The sequence below is a fragment of the Petromyzon marinus genome, chromosome 41 (genome assembly GCF_048934315.1).
Source record: "Petromyzon marinus isolate PM22_M1 ecotype Great Lakes invasive population chromosome 41, UKy_Petmar_22M1.pri1.0, whole genome shotgun sequence".
In the NCBI taxonomy this organism is placed as follows: Eukaryota; Metazoa; Chordata; class Hyperoartia; order Petromyzontiformes; family Petromyzontidae; genus Petromyzon; species Petromyzon marinus.
This window is the reverse complement of record NC_133707.1, coordinates 5,510,388-5,532,899: the sequence shown is the minus strand read 5'-3', so window position 1 is coordinate 5,532,899 and position 22,512 is coordinate 5,510,388. Positions and strand designations below refer to the sequence as shown.

The window sequence follows — 22,512 nt, the reverse complement described above, 5'->3', positions numbered from 1 at the left end:
ATGAAGGCCGACACACACGCGAGCGGTTGGGTTGACAGCACCTCGCCTTTGTCTCCGCCAGTGGCGATTTGTACTCATCGCGCGAGCTACTCATTTGAGGCTGAGTCGACCTAGGGGAGGCTCAGATAAACGTCTCCGGTGTTGATGGCGGTTGAGTGAAAATCGAACTCGCGTCGCCGGGTTCGTAGCGCGGCGCGCTCAACCGCTCCGCACGTACAGACACATGTAACGTTTGAAAACAACATCCCATGCCGTCTTACGATGGCTCGCTAGGAGAAGTGGACCCCCCCTCCCCCCGCCTCTTGATTCGCTTCTGCGATCTGCAACGCGCGGCCCTCTGACGGCGCAGTGTGCAGGCAGCGGAGCGATTCAGATCCTCGAGTCAGTCCTCAAGGTTCTGCGAAGGCAAAGGCGCGACCCTGCAAGTATGCTCGCTCACACCGCCGCTAGCAGACGGGGTCTCGACCGACGGGAGCTCTAGAAAGCCCCTCTTTAGATGAACCCTCGTCGTCCACGCTGGCCGAGACAGCTTGGAAGAGGTGGAGGGGGTGGGGTAGACAAACTTTGCCCCACCGCACGCGACCTGCCGATCGACTAATTGGTCTCGTTTCTCGCTCGATTTTTTATTTCAGAATTCTGCAAGGTAGGCTTGGAGTAGGGAATATCGGCGTAAGGCACTACCACTCCAGTGCAAGGTACGCTTACAGCCGTAATAACCGTATATTACTCTGTCCTACATTTAATATTATCACGTGCAAAGGTTGAGGGCACAATATAGACGAGAAGGACACGGCATGATAATTACCGACATAGCATCCCTGATTTGCGCCGCGGTGGCTATGAGATGTTAACTACCTCACCTGGTATACACGAGGTCGTGGGTTCTATCCAGACCCCGACGGCTGTAGATGTGGAGTTTGTGCCAGCGAAAAGGGTAAAAACCTATTACTATATCTTGTAAACTGGCAAAGGAGGTCTCATAATGTAAAAGTTTCATAGTTTATTTCATTATGGGCAAGCAAACGCCCAGGGTAACTTTATTTTGGGATGACAAACCTACTTTATATTATTAAAATTTATCACTCCATATTTCACGTTTTATTGCTGTGCGTGGCACACACAAACACACCTCCACATAGAACCCATTAATCCCCGCACTGGCATATGCTATCTGCTCGGCAAGTACAAAGTAATGCGATGTTTGTCCTCAAACGGGCATACGAAGAGGGTGGATACAGGGGCAGTGTGTTGGACTGTGTCCAGTGTCTATCTATGCACGTGTGTGTGTGTGAGTGCGTGCCGACTCAGCCTCCTGGTGCTCAGTGTAAACATCGCCACTAGGCAGACAAAGGCGGCCGGGCGTGGTGCTGACCACCCACCCCCTCGTGGGCTGTGCTGGCCTTCATAAGTGCTCGCTTACAGCACTTGCCCCAACAGTCTGTTAAGGTCTATACGGGGGATCTTTGTCTTTGCCTAGTGTGCGTGTCACTGTGTTGTTGGGAGCGGCAGTGTAGCGGACAGAGCGCCGCGCGACGAACCCAACGACCCGAGCTCGAATTCCGCACACGGCCAACACCAGTGACGATTATCTGAACTCGACCTGGGCCTCCCCTAGGTCGACTCAGCCTCAAATAAGTACCCGGTGCGGTGTGTAAGCATCGCTGCTGGGGAGACAAAGGCGGCCGGACGTGGTGCTGGCCACTCAGGCCCTCGTGTACCGTTTCGGCCTACATAGGTGCTCGCGAACAGCTCTTGCCCCAACAGTCTGTGAAAGGTTATACGGGGGACATTTGTCTTTGTGTCGGCGCACGTTCGTGCGTCTGCGCGTGCTGCACGTAGCTGGAGCGTTGGGCGTTGTGGTTAACTTACTCACTGCACTACGAATCCTAACATAGCCCCCCCCTTAGTTCGATTCCCGGCCATGGCCAACAAGCAAGTGGCGAGCGATATTTGAACCGGTCCTGAGAATCATCCCCTAGGTTGACTCAGCCTTAAACGGGTAAACATCGGTGCGGTGTGTAGACGTCGGCACTGGGGAGAGATAAAGGCGGCCGGGCGTGATGTTAGACGCAACACCTTTTAATAGGTGCTCGCTAAAAGTCTACGGGGGGCTATCTTCATATTTTTATTTGCTGCGTCACAATAAGCACGTGCACACCTGGGTGTACCATGTGTGCATACGAAGCAGTGCATCACAGTCATGCGTTGCCCTGTGTACTGTACTTCTATGCTCCCCACGTCTCACGTTCCCCGCCTTATCCTACCCGCACCGACCAGCGTGGTGAAGTATGGTCAAATAATCCCCCCCCCCCAGGACCACCACGCAGGATTGGTGAGTAAAGGTCCTCATCCAGCAGTGGATTGATTGACAGACGCGGCAGCAGCAGCCGCACGTTGCACATTGCGCGAGAATCGTCGCGTGCGTCTGCGTACAGAGCGGAGCGAGCGGAGCCCGCGAAGTGTGTGAGTGGCTGAGCGAGAGACGAGAGCGAGAGAGAGGGACACAGAGAGAGAGAGGGACAGAGAGAGAGCGAGAGAGGAGGGGGGGCCAGAGCGAGAGGGGGGAGCGAAACGGGTCTCACTGCACATCGCGCGTTCCTTCCCTGCGGACACTGGGAACGTGTGCGCAGTGCGCCGGGGTGCGAGGGAGCGTGGTTGGTGTGTGCAACGGGGAGAGGGAGAGGGATATACACAGACACACACCACACGCGTGGCGAGGGAGCGAGAGGCCGAGCAAGAGAGGAGGGGAGGGGGGGTGGCGACAGAGGAGAGAGGAAGGAGCGGAGCGGGAGCAGGGGACGGACGGAATCGAGAGATCGGAGCCAACGGAGCAAGCGGCAGCGCCGAGGAGGAGGAGGAGGAGAACTCGAGGAGGAGGAGGGAGGAGGCGAAGTCAAAATATCGGAGCTCTCATTGAAGGGTGGAAGAGGAGGAGGTGACGAGGTGTGCCACTGGAGTCGCCCTCGAGTCACCCTTCGAGTCGAGTCTGCCTCGCTCGTCGCTCGCACGGCACCCGGCGGCGCTGCTGCGTGAGCGAGCGAGCGAGCGAAGAGGGGTAGGAGGAAGAGGAGGAGGAGGGGGAGGAGGAGGGGGCGGAGGGGGAGGAGGAGGGGGAGTGTCACCGCTGTCCCGCAAGCACCGCTGGGAGAGGTGAAATTCAGGAGCAGCAGCAGCAGCACGGGAGAGAGAGGTGGCCGAGACGGTGCGAGCCGAGAAAGATGGGGGGCACGACGTGAACCTCCTTCCCCCTGCCCTCTGTAACGTCTTCATCATCGGCTTCATCACTGAGCACGCTTAATTTAAATGTGGCATCATCATCATCATCAGCGGAAGGATCGTAATCATAATTCGCAGCAGGAGCAAGATAATCAGCAGCGGCAGGATCCTCATCATCCTTAGGAGCAGCGGCAGCGGCAGCAGCAGCAGCATCATCATCACCAGCAGCAACAGTAGCTGCAGGATCATCGTCATCATTAGCAGCTGCAGCATCATCATTAAATCGTCATAATCCATCAGCATCAGCAGCAATATCATCACCATCATCACCAAATCATTATTGAAATCATAAGCGATACCGAAACGTCGCGACGCACAGTGGTTCCATCGCTCTGCTTGCAAGGAAGGAGGTAAAGAAGACCTGGGATCTAACGAGGTGCACAGGCGGGCCAGGAGGAGGGGACGAAGGAGGGCTGACGAGGAAGATTAAGGAATACGGAGGAGGCGCGGAACCAGAGGTTGTTAACCACTCCGAATCATCTTCAGTCGGGAGTGTCCGATCACTCCTCAGGCTCCCACGTCCTCTCTTTCACGGCTTCTCGACAAGGTGAGCACACTGGCTGTACACATGTACAGCGCGCCCACAGCGCCTTGACCATGCTTCACAGCGACGATTCCACAATTTAGACGTCAAATGTGTGTGCGTGTGTCTCGTTTGTCGCTTGCAAGCACACGCGCGCGTATCGCTTCATCCTTTGTTGAACCCCCCAGACGAGAGAGAGCTCGCCGATTGAGATCAGAGACGCTCTGCACCACACAACACGATCCACGTGAATGAATGTACAGAGGAAGGACTTGATCCATCGATCATTGATTCAGCGTTTGAATCAATCATTCGGTTATTCAGTTATCGCTGATGTTGAGATGTAATGTACTGTCATCTCCTCTATGATGGAGAGATTATGATGGTGATACGCGTTCTGCACGGATAGCTTTCAACTACAAGACAGCTTTTGTCTCCGTTGATGTAGTTATGGTCGCAGTTTTGCCGTCTTTTTACGTGGCGTGCCCTTGATTCTATGTTCATGAGAGACAGCACAAACAGAAAGACCCGCGTGGAGGGCAAGTGCTGTTAGCGAGCACCGTTCAAGGCCGGAACAAAACACGAGGAGGTGGGTGGTCAACTCGACGCCCGGCCGCCTTTGTCTCCCTAGAAATTATGTTTTTTTTATGCTGAGTCGACCTAGGGGAGATCCAGGACCGGGTCAGACAACCCCACGTTACTGTTATTGGTCGTCAGCGGGAATCGAACTTGGAGTCGACAGGTTCGTAGTGCAGTGTGCTAACCGCTACCAACTACCGCTCCTAGCGTGTACATACAAAGACAAAGATCCCCCGTATAGCCTTGATAGACTGTTGGGGTAAGTGCTGTTAGTGAGTAGCCCCTATGAAGGCCGGCGCGGGACTCGAGGGGGTGGGTTGCCAACACCACGGCCGACCGCCTTTGTCTCCCTCAGTGGCGATGTTTACACACCGCACCAGGTATTCATTTGAAGCTGAGTCGACCTAGGGGAGGCCCAGGACCGGTTCAGATAATCGTCACCGGTGTTGGTGGCCGTGAGCGGGAATCGAACTCGGGTCGCCGGGTTCGTAGCGCGGCGTGGCACTAACCGCTACACCACCGCTCCCCGCGCGTACACGCTCACACAGACACGCACACACAGACGCGCGTACAGACGCATACGCGCTCACACGCACGCACGAGACATGCGTACAACACACGTGCGCGCCACAGGCATGCCGCATGCGTGCGCGCTGGGCAGTCGAGGGTCACAGAGGCACCTTCTCGCGAAGTGCTCTCCTGCGCTGCCACCCTGGCAATGGAGAGCGCACGCGCAGAGAAGTGCGATCAAAATGACGTTGGCTGTTGTAGAGAGCGGCGTTATTTTGCAATAACGCAGGGGTCGGTTAGTGGTGGTGGTGGCAGCGGTGGTTGGGAACGCCGTCATCCAGCAGTAGATTGACCATGGATAATGATCGGTTGGTAGTGCTTGAATGGGTCCGCATTTCAACTCGTTTTGCAGCAGGGGATCGGGGAGTAGCATATGCGCGAAAGCAGGGCAATATAACATAGATAACACGCATATATAGGATAGATTGTGGGATGCAATGAGGTGGTGGGTAGGCTGCCTGGGCATGCGAAGAAGAGGGGCGATGTTCCTGCGTGATGATGACATGTAGCGACGTCATACGACAGAAGACATTGCCACTTTCCTTCGCCCGCACCTCCGATTAGCACGGGTGGCTGCGTACGGTGCGAAAGAAGTTCAACATACGCACGCACTTACGTACATACAGAGAGAGAGAGAGACACACACAGGGAGACAGTCATGGACAGAAACCAAAGTGATATTTATTTGTCTGCTCGGGTTTTCCTGCCACACCCCCAGCACTCTTACAAATTAACTTGGCTCAAGCTATTGCTCTGTCTGGTAGCAGCAGGATGCGCCTCAACACGGCGTCATGAGACTCAGTGAGGCTTCGTAATAATACAAACAAAATTTATGAAAACATTTGTATTTTCGATGGTGACTCGTTTATTTTATTTTTCATTTTTGGTCAATTCTATTCTTATTCTTGAGTGTGGCAGCAGCAGCAGTAGCAATGCGCTCAGGAGATGGATGCCAATTTGGAGCTGTGATCGCCACGACGAGGGGGCTTCGGCCTGCGAGATAGAGAGAGTTCGTGTTGTTTAGCCGTTCCTCTTCCTCCTCCGTCGAAGGAGCCGTTACCACAGTGGGTTTTACTTTGCAGGGTCCCATCGCTTGGGTGTGCATGGTCACAATCGCACCTGCTGTGGCTTATCTTTAATGTAGCCCTATCCACCTCGTTGTAATTATATATGGGTCTCAATGTATCTCAATGTGTCTCTATGGGTTTGCTATATGACTATATAGTTTGAGTTGCATGGCCACAGTCCCACTACTGTGGCTTGTATTTAATTTACCTCTGTGTGTATCTCCATGGATCTCTATGTATTTGTATGGGTCTCTACAGTGAGGGAAAACGTATTTGATCCCCTGCTGATTTTGTACGTTTGCCCACTGACAAAGAAATTATCAGTCTAGAATTTTAATGGTAGGTTTATTTGAACAGTGAGAGACAGAATAACAAAAAAATCCAGAAAAACGCATGTCAAAAATGTTATAAATTGATTGGCATTTTAATGAGGGAAATAAGTATTTGACCCCCTCCCAATCAGAAAGATTTCTGGCTCCCAGATGTCTTTTATACAGGTAACGAGCTGAGATTAGAAGCACACTCTTAAAGGGAGTGCTCCTGATCTCAGCTTGTTACCTGTATAAAAGACACCTGTCCACAGAAGCAATCAATCAATCAGATTCCAAACTCTCCACCATGGCCAAGACTAAAGAGCTCTCCAAGGATGTTTGGGACAAGATTGTAGACCTACACAAGGCTGGAATGGGCTACAAGACCATTGCCAAGCAGCTTGGTGAGAAGGTGACAACAGTTGGTGCGATTATTCGCAAATGGAAGAAACACAAAATCTCCCTCGGCCTGGGGCTCCATGCAAGATCTCACCTCGTGGAGTTGCAATGATCATGAGAACGGTGAGGAATCAGCCCAGAACTACACAGGAGGATCTTGTCAATGATCTCAAGGCTGCTGGGACCATAGTCACCAAGAAAACAATTGGTAACACACTACGCCGTGAAGGACTGAAATCCTGCAGCGCCCGCAAGGTCACCCTGCTCAAGAAAGCACATATACATGCACGTCTGAAGTTTGCCAATGAACATCTGAATGATTCAGAGGACAACTGGGTGAAAGTGTTGTGGTCAGATGAGACCAAAATGGAGCTCTTTGGCATCAACTCAACTCGCCGTGTTTGGAGGAGGAATGCTGCCTATGACCCCAAGAACACCATCCCCACCGTCAAACATGGAGGTGGAAACATTATGCTTTGGGGGTGTTTTTCTGCTAAGGGTGACAGAACAACTTCACTGCATCAAAGGGACGATGGACGGGGCCATGTACCGACAAATCTTAGGTGAGAACCTCCTTCCCTCAGCCAGGGCATTGAAAATGGGTCGTGAATGGGTATTCCAGCATGACAATGACCCAAAACACACGGCCAAGGCAACAAAGGAGTGGCTCAAGAAGAAGCACATTAAGGTCCTGGAGTGGCCTAGCCAGTCTCCAGACTTTAATCCCATAGAAAATCTGTGGAGGGAGCTGAAGGTTCGAGTTGCCAAACGTCAGCCTCGAAACCTTGATGACTTGGAGAAGATCTGCAAAGAGGAGTGGGACAAAATCCCTCCTGAGATGGGTGCAAACCTGGTGGCCAACTACAAGAAACGTCTGACCTCTGTGATTGCCAACAAGGGTTTTGCCATCAAGTACTAAGTCACGTTTTGCAGAGGGGTCAAATACTTATTTCCCTCATTAAAATGCAAATCAATTTATAATATTTTTACATGCGTTTTTCTGGATTTCACTGTTCAAATAAACCTACCATTAAAATGATAGACTGATAATTTCTTTGTCAGTGGGCAAACGTACAAAAATCAGCAGGGGATCAAATACTTTTTTCCCTCACTGTATGTATCTCTTGGAGTCTGTGTATATCTCCATGGATCTCTATGTATTTATATGGGTCTCTACTTATCTCTTGGAGTCTGTGTGTATCTCCATAGATCTCTATGTATTTATGTGGGTCTCTATGTATCTCTTGGAGTCTGTGTATATCTCCATGGATCTCTATGTATTTATATGGGTCTCTACTTATCTCTTGGAGTCTGTGTGTATCTCCATAGATCTCTATGTATTTATGTGGGTCTCTATGTATCTCTTGAAATCGGTGTGTATCTCCATGGATCTCTATGTATTTATGTGGGTCTCTACGTATCTCTTGGAGTCTGTGTGTATCTCCATGGATCTCTATGTATTTATGTGGGTCTCTATGTATCTCTTGGAGTCTGTGTGTATCTCCATGAATCTCTATGTATTTATATGGGTCTCTACGTATCTCTTGGAGTCTGTGTGTATCTCCATGGATCTCTATGTATTTATATGGGTGTCTATGTATCTCTTAGAGTCTGTGTGTATCTCCATGGATCTCTATGTATTTGTATGGGTCTCTATGTATCTCTTGGAGTCTGTGTGTATCTCAATGGATCTCTATGTATTTATATGGGTCTCTATGTATCCCTTGGAGTCTGTGTGTATCTCCATGGATCTCTATGTATTTATATGGGTCTCTATGTATCTCTTGGAGTCTGTGTGTATCTCCATAGATCTCTATGTATTTATGTGGGTCTCTATGTATCTCTTGAAATCTGTGTGTATCTCCATGGATCTCTATGTATTTATGTGGGTCTCTACGTATCTCTTGGAGTCTGTGTGAATCTCCATGGATCTCTATGTATTTATGTGGGTCTCTATGTATCTCTTGGAGTCTGTGTGTATCTCCATGAATCTCTATGTATTTATATGGGTCTCTACGTATCTCTTGGAGTCTGTGTGTATCTCCATGGATCTCTATGTATTTATATGGGTGTCTATGTATCTCTTAGAGTCTGTGTGTATCTCCATGGATCTCTATGTATTTGTATGGGTCTCTATGTATCTCTTGGAGTCTGTGTGTATCTCAATGGATCTCTATGTATTTATATGGGTCTCTATGTATCTCTTGGAGTCTGTGTGTATCTCCATAGATCTCTATGTATTTATGTGGGTCTCTATGTATCTCTTGAAATCTGTGTGTATCTCCATGGATCTCTATGTATTTATGTGGGTCTCTACGTATCTCTTGGAGTCTGTGTGAATCTCCATGGATCTCTATGTATTTATGTGGGTCTCTATGTATCTCTTGGAGTCTGTGTGTATCTCCATGAATCTCTATGTATTTATATGGGTCTCTACGTATCTCTTGGAGTCTGTGTGTATCTCCATGGATCTCTATGTATTTATATGGGTGTCTATGTATCTCTTAGAGTCTGTGTGTATCTCCATGGATCTCTATGTATTTGTATGGGTCTCTATGTATCTCTTGGAGTCTGTGTGTATCTCAATGGATCTCTATGTATTTATATGGGTCTCTATGTATCCCTTGGAGTCTGTGTGTATCTCCATGGATCTCTATGTATTTATATGGGTCTCTATGTATCTCTTGGAGTCTGTGTGTATCTCCATGGATCTCTATGTATTTATATGGGTCTCTATGTATCTCTTGGAGTCTGTGTGTATCTCCATGGATCTCTATGTATTTATGTGGGTCTCTATGTATCTCTTGGAGTCTGTGTGTATCTCCATGGATCTCTATGTATTTGTATGGGCCTCTACGTATCTCTTGGAGTCTGTGTGTATCTCCATGGATATCTATGTATTTATATGGGTCTCTATGTATCTCTTGAAGTCTGTGTGTATCTCCATGGATATCTATGTATTTGTACGGGTCTCTATGTATCTCTTCGATTCTGTGTGTATCGCTACGCGTCTCTATGCGTTTGGGACGTGCTCCATAGTTTAGGTTGCATGGCCACAATTGTTTGTTTTTAATCGATATCGATGTATCTTACTCAGCCGCACCTATCAAGTCCAGGGGCTCGCCGGTTCGAGATTTCATCTCCTGACTCGACAGTGGAAAGAAATCGCCACGTTTCTTAAGCCCCCACCCAGACCCAACACCGCAGTTAATGTTAGTCGCCTAGCATTAACTGTGGCGGGGCAAAGTGTGGGTAATTCTCACCTCTTCCAAGACGTCTGGCCATCATGGAAGAATAGGCCAACGTGGGGGAGGGGGGCAGGACAGTGGAGTGATGGGGGGTGGTGGGCAAATCTCTGGAGCTCCCTCTGGTGGAGGAGACCCTTCGACCAGCAGCGGAGTAGAGCAAGCAATTGCAGTAAACATTTTTACCTGTAAAACGGTAAGCTCCGTAACATTCACATCGAGACTCGGGGGCGACGTTGTTTCCCGCATTGCCACGAGCGGTGCGGTGAGTTCTTCGCGGGTCGGCAGGGCGCGCTATTGTGTGATGATGACAGTGGCACCTTGTCGCGCAGAGCGAGAGAGAGAAGGGGTGAGCGTCATTCGCGAACGCATCTCCCCTCCTCCCATCTCTCGTTCCGACGGCTCATTATTTTGGTTTTATTTTGTGCCGAAAGTCCATTGATTTCCTTGCAAGAAATCTATTTAAATGGCGTGTGCGTGTGTGTGTACATACCCTGTGACATACAGCTTCAGGCGATCAATAACTCGATGAGATGCAATGAAGGAAAACACAGCCACGTTAATTTCGGGGTGGTGGTGGTGGATTTTTAATTCACTTTATACGTCCTTACTAAAATGTCAAGGTGTGCACGAAATACACGGGGAGTTCATTATCAGCGTATCATACAGATGAACGCTGCTGCGACGTCGGAAAGCCTCGCCCGAGTCGCATTAATTTTTTTTTTTCACGAGGGTCCAACCACTTTATCGCGAGCACGTAATAATGGGCCCGACTCTTATGAATGGCATCGCTGGATCTTTGGCGTCCACTCTGAAACGAGGCGGCGTCGTCGTCGTTTTTCTCCGGTTAAGACGTCTGCGGGTGTCACAGAGGGCGACCGCTGGATCGGAACAGTGAACTCCTGCAACGAGCGACGGACGATTTAAAGCTTTCGTGACTGCAGTGATTCATATTCTTGGTTCTTTCGGTAAAGTCACGTAGAAGGGAAACAATAATATAATAAAATATATGTAAAACAATTTAAAAATAAACAATTTGTATTGTTTTATATATATTTTATTATTTTATTGTTTCCCTTCAACGTGACTTTGCCGAAAGAACCAAGAATAAGCGACGGATGGTTGAGATGAAAACCGCTGGGCATCTGTGAAAAAGAGCTTGGCGGCTCATCGGATTTTCCCGGTTAAATGCAGATTCTGATTACGTCGTAGGGTTAGTAAAGGATTTCCGGTAAAGTGGCCGGGTGGCTTATCGGTGAATCATACTGATCTGCCACAGCTGAGAACCTGGGTTTGATTTCGGGTTGCAGCTTCCACCGCGATCAAACCGGGTCTTCACGGGCGGGGAGTTGTTGGCCTCAGCCCAGTGACCTCCGCGCACAAGCTGAAACGAGGTTACAATGATTTTTTTTGCGCGAAATTTAGCAAACATTCTAGTCCTGAGAAGTCAACAAAGCACAGTTATTGCTGCCATGCGACGAACATTTATCGACAGCTGGCTGCGTAGCAAAACGTGCCCCCACTCTTCAAGCGTGCGGCTAAGGTTGTGTTTGTATGGGGGTGTTCAGAAGCACTTCTGTGGCCATTCTCTAACACTGGGGTGGGGCTTTGAATCGACGCGGCTAATGGCTCGACCCCAGTAGCTTACATTGGAATTCAATTCCCAATAAAATACAATTTAGTTTTAATCATCTAAACGCCGCCCCCCCCAAACAACAACAACAATACAGGCGACTGGTTTAATGGCTCGTGAGCTGGAAATAGCATTGATAGCGGCACATTGTAGCGTGTAGCCGGAGCGAGCTTACATGTGACGACGACTCGCACGTTCAACCGTGCACTCTGCAGCGTGTCGCTGCGTATGTGGAACCTACTCAGCCGTTTCGGTGTTACATTTCGCTGCTGTAAAATCGATACGGGTAGCCCAATTGCGTTTACTTTTTTCTCCCTTCAAATTATAAGCGAAGGCAACGGAGATCACGTGATAGGACTCCGCGTACTCACGTGAACAGCAGCAACAGGTTAATTGTTCTCAGAAACGTTATTGTTTTTTTGTTGTCTGTTTAGCCGACCTCTACCCTCGTCGTCGCAATTCACGGCAGGAGAGGGACAGGGGGGCAGGCAGGGCCAGCTGCGATCGCATTTGCGAATATCCACACACTGTCCAGCACTCTGGACGATGAGATCTCTGAACAGATATCACGCAACATTTGCACGATGGCGAGACGTTCAATCTCGACCCTGACGCCTGCTGTAGTATATTTGGAGTTTGTGCGTCTCTCTCTCTCTCCGTGGTCGCGTGGATTTTTTTCCTCCGGGTCCTCCGTTTTTTTCCCCCCCTCCGCATTTAGAAACACGCCGTTTAAAGTATTTGGCTGCTGCTAGACATTTCCACGCGATAAGCCACTTCGTTGTGGCAGGGGCCGTCCATAAATGACGTCACGAACCTGGGGGGGGGGGAGGGGTCAGACATTTGTGACGATGCGTGACGAGGGGAGTGGGGGGTTAAGAAATGTGACGTCACATCAAAATGAGCAAATTTAAATAAATATAGACAACACGTTCTACTTAATTCAATAGACTTTTTTTAAATAAATGGTTTCTCCTACAACATTAGAGTGCAGCGCCACATTAAATACGCACTACAATGGCAATAGTTTAAAGCGATTTGAAGCATATTTACATTTGGGGGGGCGGGGCAGAGCTTTGTGACGTCATATTTGAGGGGGGGGTCTGACTTTTTGTGACGTCGTGTGACGAAGGGGGTGGGGGGTCAAAAATCGTCCAAAATCGCGTGACGTCATTTATGGACGGCCCCACAGTTTCTCATCGAAGGCATCCACTATTGACTTCCGCAAAAGTGGTAAGCATTTTATCGATCCCGAAGGGATGATAGGCTTCGTCGTCCTCCGACCCGAATTGAACTCGCAAGTTTCCCCCTACGTGATATCGGCTGCTCAATTTGTCACAAATCGAATAAAGAATGGATTTTTTTCGCGCGGTTGCAAAAGCCACGTGCGGACCCATTAACATACAACACACGAATCGGAAAGAATCGATTCACCGCTGAAGATTCGAGTGCTCGTATCGTGAGCGGCAGCAGTCATTTAGACAAATGCGATCTCTTACGCCCCTACTTTAAACAGCAGCGTCACCCCGTCAATTGATTTCGCTTATTTGGCATCATCACCAATTCACGCCACTTTGAACTCGCAAACTTCCGATTGTCAGCGGGACGTTGCATCTGTTAATTCGCCTTATAAATCGCGAAGTGAGAGTACACTTCCGTATGGAAATTCAATGTTGTTGATGCGTTGGCAGGGGTGCATACGCACAATTAACAACAACGACGGACACTCAACACGCTCGTCAACAAGACCGCGTGGCCTTTAAAGGAAATATATAACAGACGACGTTTCTGGCAACGGTCCTTCTTCATAGCACAGAGGGGCGACCCATCCAAATTACTGACCAGGCTGCACGCTGCTTAGCTTCCCAGATTTGCTGAGATATTAAGCTAAGCAGGCTGGGGGCCTGCTTAACTTCCGATCTTCGCTTCCGAGATCTGACGATTTGTGGCGCATTTCAGGTAATTTTGTTTGGCAGGCTAATCACACCCGAATTGAGAGGTTGCGACACAGAAACGAGACAATCTCCCCTACACCCCACCTTAGCTGTAATTAACGAACACCTCCCACGCGCATCGCTCAATTTGCATACTAATTGAGAGTCTCGGTGCATAATTGGGTGGAAAATACTGACTTAAGTCTGGGTCACACCATCAAACTCCCCACAGGTGCAACGATTACAGCCGTGCGTCAACTCGAAATTAAATTTTAAGCCGTCAATTATATATATAAAAAAATCATTTAATCATCGCAGGCACCCATTCAATCGTAGTAATATAATACCAATGGGTTCGCTTTGTTTATCTTGGAAAGCATCACCGATAATCTTCAACTGTTATTTCAGGTGGGTCCTGTCGCATCGGGATGTTTGGTCAATTCAAATCCATCGATTTGATTTCTGGGACATTTCGCAGAAGTAAAATCTGCATCGTACGTCCCTCCAACCCGAAATCAGATTTCTGACAAGTGGCAAATGTTGCCAATTGCTTTCTAGCAGTGCCGGTGATGCTTCTGCTGAAACAGTAATACTGTACACGGTGGGCTATGTACGGCGCGAAAAAAGTTCGACACACGGGTAACCACACAATACATTTGCACGTTTGCTCACGTGGCAAACCACGCACATTTCACCCACGCGACGTGACCCGTAGACCCAATTGTTGAATCACAACATGGGTCACCACCGATGTTCGAAATTTTTTTTAATTAGCGTCTCCAGTGGGAGTTCACAGCGCCGCGTGCGCTGACCACTGCGTCCCCGCTCCCTAACACTCCGCTGTAGGAGGTAGGTGAGCGAGGCGAGGTGTTCACGCCGTCCGCCTCGCGTTACCATCATCGTTTTCATTTGCGCGGCGATGCGGACAAAATATCGCGCAAATGCGATCGCAGTTCGCCGCGGACACGGCACGAGCGCTCTGCACGCACTCGCTCTTCCTCATCACTCCGCATCTGTCTCGCCACTCTCCCCCACCCCTCCGCCGCCCGCTCTCATCCCCCAGATCACGCCGGGCACGACCGCGGCGCTGTTGTCGCCCCGCACCACCCGACAGGAGGGGCGTGGTGGTGGGGAGCATCCGCTTCATCCCAAGTTCGATCCCCGGGATTTTTTTTTGTTATTGTCGCCGTGGGAATTTTTTTAAAGTTTTTTTTTTCCCAATGGGATCCTCCCGCGATGGATGACGGCGGCGCTTGGTGCGGCTGGTGCCCTGGAGCGAGGTGGGCATGAAACCGCCGCCGCCGCTGCCGCCGCCGCCGGCGACGGCCCGAAAAATGGAGCAGGGCTCGCAGCTCCCCGCGTCTCCTCTCTGGGCCTTCGCCGCCTTCCTGTTGGCGCTGACCGTCGGACCCCTGTGCATGGGGCCCGGCACTGGCTTGAGCCGAGCGGAGACCGAGTCCATCATACACATCGGTGAGGACGACAAAGCTCACGCTTTGGAATTTCGGGAGAAATACAAAAAAAAACATTTCCTTACGGTGTTACATCTCGCTGGGGTCGTGGTTACTGCTGATCGCTTGTCCACCCACTTTGGTCGAACAGTGCCTCGGGAATTTTTCTGTGTGTGTGTATACATAATTTTTTTCTAAGCACAGGGTGCTTTCTAAGCACAGGGTGCTTAGAAAACAATTGTTAACACTTTTATGGGACTGTCGTTTTTCATGGTAAAAGAACGGATAATGCACTGTAACTTGATGACAAATGTATGTTAATATCTTCAAAAAGTCAAAGAGTCTTCACTTGTTCGCCAGCATTGTCAACACATGCCTGGAATCTTCTCCAGGTGCTCTCCAAAGTGTTAACATTTTATTTGAAGCACCCTGTGTATCTCGCTATGGTTGCTGGTCGGGTGGCGCGCATACACGCATCAGTCTAAATATCCAGCGATAAAGAAAGCGCTCGGCTTACATGGAGAGGAGACCTAGGGTCTTCTAAGTGTCACATGGACACGTGCATAAACTCTCTTACACGGGGCATCACTTCGGCCGGATCTCTGTCCGGGCAGACGACGCGAGAAAAACATATTTCCGTGCCCGGCACACCACATCCATCATACCTTGTCGCTATGGCTGTGGCTTGCAACGCTGCTGGGCGCGTGCCACGTACAGTGCTCGATTCCACCAAGTGACCCAGAAATTATTCGGCGAGACATTTTCATTGAAGCCCTGCGCGCGACGCGGGAAAACGAAACAGCAACGCCGGCACACGTCACTCTCGTTGTCTTATATCTGAAGCGGTCCTGGGCCTCCTCTAAGTCGACTCAGCCTTAGATGAGTGGCCTGGTATTGGGTGTAAACATCAACCACGGGGGTGTGGGAGACAAAGGCAGTCGGGCGTGATGTTGCTCACCCCACAACCTCGTGTGCCCTGCTCGCCTTCTTAGGTGCTCGCTAAAAGCACTTGTCCCAACAGTCTGTTTAAGGCTACACGGGGGAGCTTTATCTTTCTATGTACATTATATAAGTGCATTATGGTGACGGCCTAAGGGGAGACCTTCATCCAGCAGCGGATTGATCTTGGTTTCAGCTTTCGATGATATATGTGTAGCTCTGATAAGAATGACGAGAGGGATTTATATAATTGCGGTGTGTGTGTGGTTGTATGTACACACTCCTGTGTGTATGTCTCTGTACACATGCGTGTTTGTGCGACCAATATGTCTATCCGTGGCGAATGACTGAACCGATCCTGGGCCTCCCCTTGTTCGGCTTAGCCTCGAACGAGTGCCTGGTGCGGTGTGTAAACAGCAGCATTGAGGAGACAAAGGCGGCCGGGTGTGATGTTGGTCACCGACGCCATAGTGTGCCGTACCGGCCTTAACAGGCGCTCGCCGACGGCCCTTGCCCCAACAGTCCGTGTAGGCTACACGGGGAATCTTTGCGGTAGTTTTACAGCTTTTGGTCACAAGTGGTATCTTAATTATGGAGTACATCTACGTGTAAACACATTACTGCGGAGGGAGCTGGTAGGAACGTTGGGTTGCTCGGTCAATGGCCAGGGTCAACGGCGGCACCACGTGGTGTATTCCGCAAATATGCCCGACTGTGAGGGCGGGCACAAGCCGACGTGAGTAGGTTAAACGTTGTGTTTTATAAGGGCACCACGGGGTGACCAGCCCCTCCCCACCCAGCCCCACCCCTCCCACCCCCCACCCAGCCCCTCCCCACCCAGCCCCACCCTCCCCACCCAGCCCCTCCCCACCCTCCCCTCTCCACCCAGCCCCACCCCTCCCAATTTTTGGATGCACGACGGACGGACGGACACAATAATCCCCTATGGGCTGGTGTTACCAAGAGGTTCCTACCAGTAATATTGTGTGTGTGTATATATAAAGTGGAAACCGGTCCAGAGTTTGCTTCTACTGAATCAACGCTGCTGCAATGGGGCACTCCCAGAATGACAGCAGGACCTTGACAGAATCAGAATATGTATTTATACTGGAGGAATCCGATAAGCTATAAAGCTCTTTTTCACGGACGTTCAGTAGTGGTGGATAAGAACGTTATACCAACAAGCACTACAAGCACATGATAGGAGTGCAAAGTACAACGAACGTGAACATATCGCCCAAACACATACAAATTAAACTAAACCATCCATATCAAAACAGGTAAATGCCATTGAGGTAGTAACTTATTTTTCAGAAGCGACCTGCCCATAAATGATAGCTCAACAAATTGAACGGTCAATTGGACATGTCCATAGCTGTTAACCCATACGGTTTACCCGTATTCTCGTCCATGGAAATTGAGTGTTCACGTCCATACTGCATACAGCCGTTTCAATATGGGCAAAACAATCTATTTGTTTGTGTTTCTCCCTTGTGATGGGACTTTGTAGGATGAACGTTGAGATGTATAATGGCATGGAGTGACCAATAAGGTCTTAATTGGTCTGTAATAAGGTAGGGCACTGATTAGGGGTTGCCAGGTTTGTTTATCGCACCAAAATCATCTAAATAATCTCAATGCATGTTTTTAAATGTGGAGGAAAAAACGGGAGTACCCGGAGTAAACAATTTACGCGACCACGGGGAAAGAAAGAGACATGCAAACTCCAAATATATAGCAGGCGTCAGGGTCGAGGATCGAACCCCAGACTTGCTGGATGCCGGGCGAGGTAGTTAACATCTTGCAGTGTTTAAGAAGACATATGGTCTGCCTATATATTGCCTTACATAAATCGTTGTGTTATGTTTTATTAAAAAACTGCACTGCCAAAGGCGTTGCGCTACGAGATTTAATGTTGCAAATCCGGGCTCGCAACTTTATAGTAACGTGTGGTCGGAGGCATTCGTGGATGTGATTATGGTGCGTTCCCGAAGGGAACTCCCGAAAGCACGTGCGGCAGAACGTCGGACATCATCCCCAAATCAGCACGTGACAAATACAGCTATGAAAAGACGTCGATCAATAGAGCTGTATAGCGCAGTTTTCTTTTGTATTGTTGTTGTTGTTGAAACGTGTAGTGAGTTTTATTGCAGTGTTTCACGGCCTTCACACTGCCCGTGTCATACGCGTTTCCCCTTTCAGCGTGGGCAATAATTCGTCCACGCAGCGGTTGATTGAGAATGATTGACACGTGCCATGGCAGCTCAACGCCCATGCAGCTGTCATGCGCATCTCATTTTTTTTTACCTTTCTCTGTACGCGCAGCTGCGAGTGTGCGTCTCCCGCTGTGTACGATTTAACACAAAGCAATCCCGGTATGATTACCGCCTCCGAATCACAACGATTGCTTATATCCGCGGATGATAACATATCACATTAATAATTCGCAGCCAGCTTTAATGTATTTTGCCCCGTCAATCCGGTAAAGGTTTTTTTTTCTTCAGAGATTCGATTCCCTTGCCTCTTTAAGGATAATACGTAATCGCGTAAGCCGCAGACGGGGCTGCCAAAGGCACTCCGATATCCACTGCTAGATGTCCACTTGCCGAGATCGAGTGGCAATCCGTTGCGACATGTATTCGTTAGCGAGCACCTGTTAAGGCCGATACGGCTCGTGAAGGCATGATGCGGCCAGAGCCAACCCCACGTGACTCTGTCTCACCAGTGTTGCTGTTTGTATACTGCGCGATGATTTTAGGCTGAGTAGATCTAGGGGAGGCCCAGGACCGGTTCGAACATTCGCCACTGTCATTGGTCGGTTGTGTGCGGGGATGCAACTCTGGCAGCCGGGTTCGCAGCGCAGTGCGCTAACCATTGTGCCACCGCTCCACTGATCTCCGTCCAGAGACAGATAGCCCCTGTATAGCCTTTAACAGACCCGGGGCAAGTGTTGTTAGCGAGCACCTATGAAGGCTGTCACGGTGCACGAGAGGTTGGGTGGCCAGCACCACGCGCGGCCGCCTTTGTCTCCCCAGTGTCGATGATTACACACTTTACCAGGTACTCATTTGAGGCTGAGTCGACCTAGAGGGGGGGGGCGGCCAGGACCACGCCCAGGACCAGTTCATATTATTTTCACTGGTGTTCGCGTGAGTGGGAATCGAACTCGGGTGCGCGGGTTCATAGGGCAGTGGCTCTGACCGCTCCCCACATCTCCGTACACCACCCACAACGACAAAGACCCCACCCCCCCCCCCCTACCATCCACACATATAACCTTGACAGACTGTTGCGGCAAGTGATGTTGGCGAGTACACGTGAAGACCGGCACGGATACCCACACACACACAACCCTCCAAGGATCAAACTGCCGCAAGGCAATACGCGGCTTCTAGATAATGCAAAGTCGGCAGAGTCAAATCCACTCATCTCCTCCCATGGTGCCCCCGGGCAACGAGTTGGACGTCCCTGCATACATGTATTAATGACACGGTATTCATGCTATCTCACGTGTCCTGGTTAAGTTGCATCTCTGGCTGTCGCCTGACGATGGAAATTGTAATTTGCTCGACTTTTAAAATGTTTGTGGGTTTTACTTTGCAACACACCGGCGCGTTGCTGTACGAATTGGCACGTTTTATTTGCGTGACAAACCCCCTTGCTAATTGGCTGTGTCGGGTGGTGGCGGGTTTCACGACACATTCATATTTACGCGATCTAACGCTGAAAAAAAAACAACTCTCGTGGGTAAGTTGTAGATTAAAACAACAACATGCGTGCGTCAATATATAACGTCATGTGTGTCTGTGCGTGGCTCTGCATGCGTCACGAGACGTGGTGGGTAAACACCGCCCTTGTCATGTGAGTGAGATGTGTCACCTGAAGGGATTATCCAGGAAAGAAATAGTTGAATATCGACAGGACTATAACAAACAAAAACTGCACAGGTAGAGCATGGATGTGGGGCGCGGGGGGAGGTTGTGGGGGAGTGGCTGGTGGAGAGGGACGAGTACGCTAAATGGCGCGTGACCCACGTCCCGTCATCGGAACGTGGAGTTGATGGCGCATGATGTGGCATCAATCAATGTGGGGGGTGGCGGTGGGAGGGAGGGAGGCTGTGTGGGGGTGGGATGGAGGGAGGCTGATTGTGGGGGTGGGAGGGAGGGAGGCTGTGTGTGGGGGTGGGATGGAGGGAGGCTGAGTGTGGGAGGGAAGGAGGCTGTGTGTGGCGGTGGGAGGGAGGGAGGCTGTGTGGGGGTGGTAGACGGACGGGGCTGAGTACGCGGTGGGTCGGTGGGGGGGTCAAGCAAAAAGAAGGGGGGGGGGTGTGGGGCGAAGGGGCGGGGCTGATGGGGGGGGTAGAGGGGCGGGGCTAGGCACGTGGCTTAGGGTCTCACGCCGCATATTAAAAAACACAAAAGGTAGACGAATTTAAAAGTTGTTTGTAAAAAGCCGTAAAAAAAATAATGCGCGGATGAAAGCGAGTTCTCTTTTTGAAGTCGCACTCCTGGGAAATGTGTTAATCTTCCCGGGACTTTTAATAGTTGCGGAGTTTGTCAGTTGCATAACAAACACAACAACAACAGTAACAACAATAACAGACACAATAACAACAGTAACAACAATAACAGACACAATAACAAAAACAGAAACAGCAACACACCATTCACAAGGCGACGCGTTCACAAGGGGGAGCTCTCCCACGTCGGCATTTCTAGACCCACCCCAACTGGACATCTGTGAAAAAAAGAGCTTCATAGCTCAACGGATTTCTCCAGGACAAATGAAGATTCTGATAAAAAAAATTCTGGTATCCTTCCCATGACGCATTCCATTTTTTGTGATAGAGGTAGGGGCAGTCATAGGGGCTGGGGTAGTGATAGGGGTTGGGGAATCCATAGGGGTTGGGGTAGTGATAGGGGTTGGGGTAGTGATAGGGGTTGGGGTAGTGATAGTGGTTGGGGTAGTGATAGGGGCTGGGTTAGTGATAGGGGTTGGGGCAGTGATAGGGGTTGGGGCGGTGATAGGGGTTGGGGTAGTGATAGTTGTTAGGGTAGTGATAGGATTGGGGCAGTGATAAGGGTTGGGGTAATGATAGTGATAGGGGTAGTGATAAGGATTGGGGTAGTGATAGTGATAGGGGTTGGGGTTGGGGTTTGGGATGGGAGTAGTCAGAGATGAGAGAGGCCATTCGGATCGGGTCCCTTCACCACCAACTCTCTCTCCTGAAATCCGCTCGTCGTGGCTAGCAGAGACTTCGCCACTGACAATCTGGCTCCTGAACGTATTGCTGCTGCCAGCACACGCAAGGGTAGAACAGCGGTGTCTATACGTTTCAACAGCACCCTACACCCATCGCGCCAGCTTGCCCTCTGCTCTCTCCCTCTTTCTCTTCCACCGCAACGTTTCTAGATCAGGGCCACAGCTTTAAGAGCTTCATTCGATCAGACAGTGTAAGGGCTGCGTTATAAACTTACAAACAATCTGCGCGTCTCCTGGGAAGCAATGATCTGGTTTGAGAGCCGTACGGGCCAAACACAAATCTGTTTATTCCGCCCGCTCCATTGAGTTTCCCAATTCCACAAGCCCTCAACGATTCAAAACGCACTTGCCGGTGTTTGTTTACGTGTCTCAATTCATCATCATCATCATGGTCAACCCACCGCTGGATGAAGCCCTTCTCAAGCTACCACCACAGCATCCGCACGATGTGCAACGCCGTAACCCAGCGAGCATCTGCGCGACGAGCAGGTTTCGTCGCTCCATCTCCTCCTCGGTGGGGCTTGTATGGTGCGTGCCACTCCTTTGGTTGCTGCTCCGTCCTCATCGTCGGCCCGTCGATTATCGCCCTGGCCCAACCATTTAAATGCCTGCGTTCTGGAATACTTGTTTTCCTCCTTCTGTCTCTCTCTCTCTCTCACTCGGTCAACTTTTGTAGGATTTTGTTCATTTTAGGCATTTGTCCACCTGCGCGCCAGCCAGCCAGGCAAACTTTATTCAATGATATAAGCACGATTGGTATGCTGCACAGTGGACACGTCCTCCTAGGACTGCTCTTACAGCCTCATCATCAACGCAGTCTGGCTTGAGGCCTTCCCCTTGATTGCCATCATCTGGGCACCACTCCAATGTATGTATGTATGTACGCATGTGTGTATGTTGAACTTCTTTCGCACCGTACACAGCTAACCTTGTTAATCGGAGGTGTGGGAAATCCTCATCCTTCCTTCCTTACTACTTCCTCCTCCTCCTTCCTCCTACTCCCTCCTGCAGATGTGCTCCACTCATCACAACCTCCTCTTCCTGATAACATAGACAGCACTTTATTTGCCACGTTATATTCTCGAGCATCCAAGTTGATTAACCTGTCCTGTCCGTTCAAATCCCCCGGGTCAACGTCCTTCATGGCGCGCAGCAATTCCACGGGCCAGAAGTGCCACCACGTGGCCCTCACTCTTCGTAAATTGTGGAATGGAATCACCGACGCTACAGTTGCGAGCCGCTCGCCACGGCCGCAGCTCAGCCTGGCCTCGCGCTGATTGTAACGCAACAAAGGGGTGAATTGCTCCAATGCTTCCGGGCAGGTGG

At 50.1% G+C, this 22,512-nt stretch overlaps 1 protein-coding gene across 3 annotated transcripts in view; it reads left to right on the top strand.

The window, feature by feature from the left end:
* Positions 1 to 3,099: 3,099 nt before the first annotated feature.
* Positions 3,100 to 22,512, top strand: part of LOC116951004 (glutamate receptor ionotropic, delta-2-like) — a 211,749-nt gene continuing 192,336 nt past the window's right edge. For all 3 annotated transcript variants that reach the window (XM_076073274.1, XM_076073273.1, XM_076073272.1), the window contains exons 1-2: positions 3,100 to 3,823; positions 14,598 to 15,007. In XM_076073274.1, the coding sequence (XP_075929389.1) occupies positions 14,821 to 15,007 (187 nt within the window). In that variant the 5' untranslated portion in view covers positions 3,100 to 3,823; positions 14,598 to 14,820. The remainder of the gene's footprint in view (positions 3,824 to 14,597; positions 15,008 to 22,512) is intronic.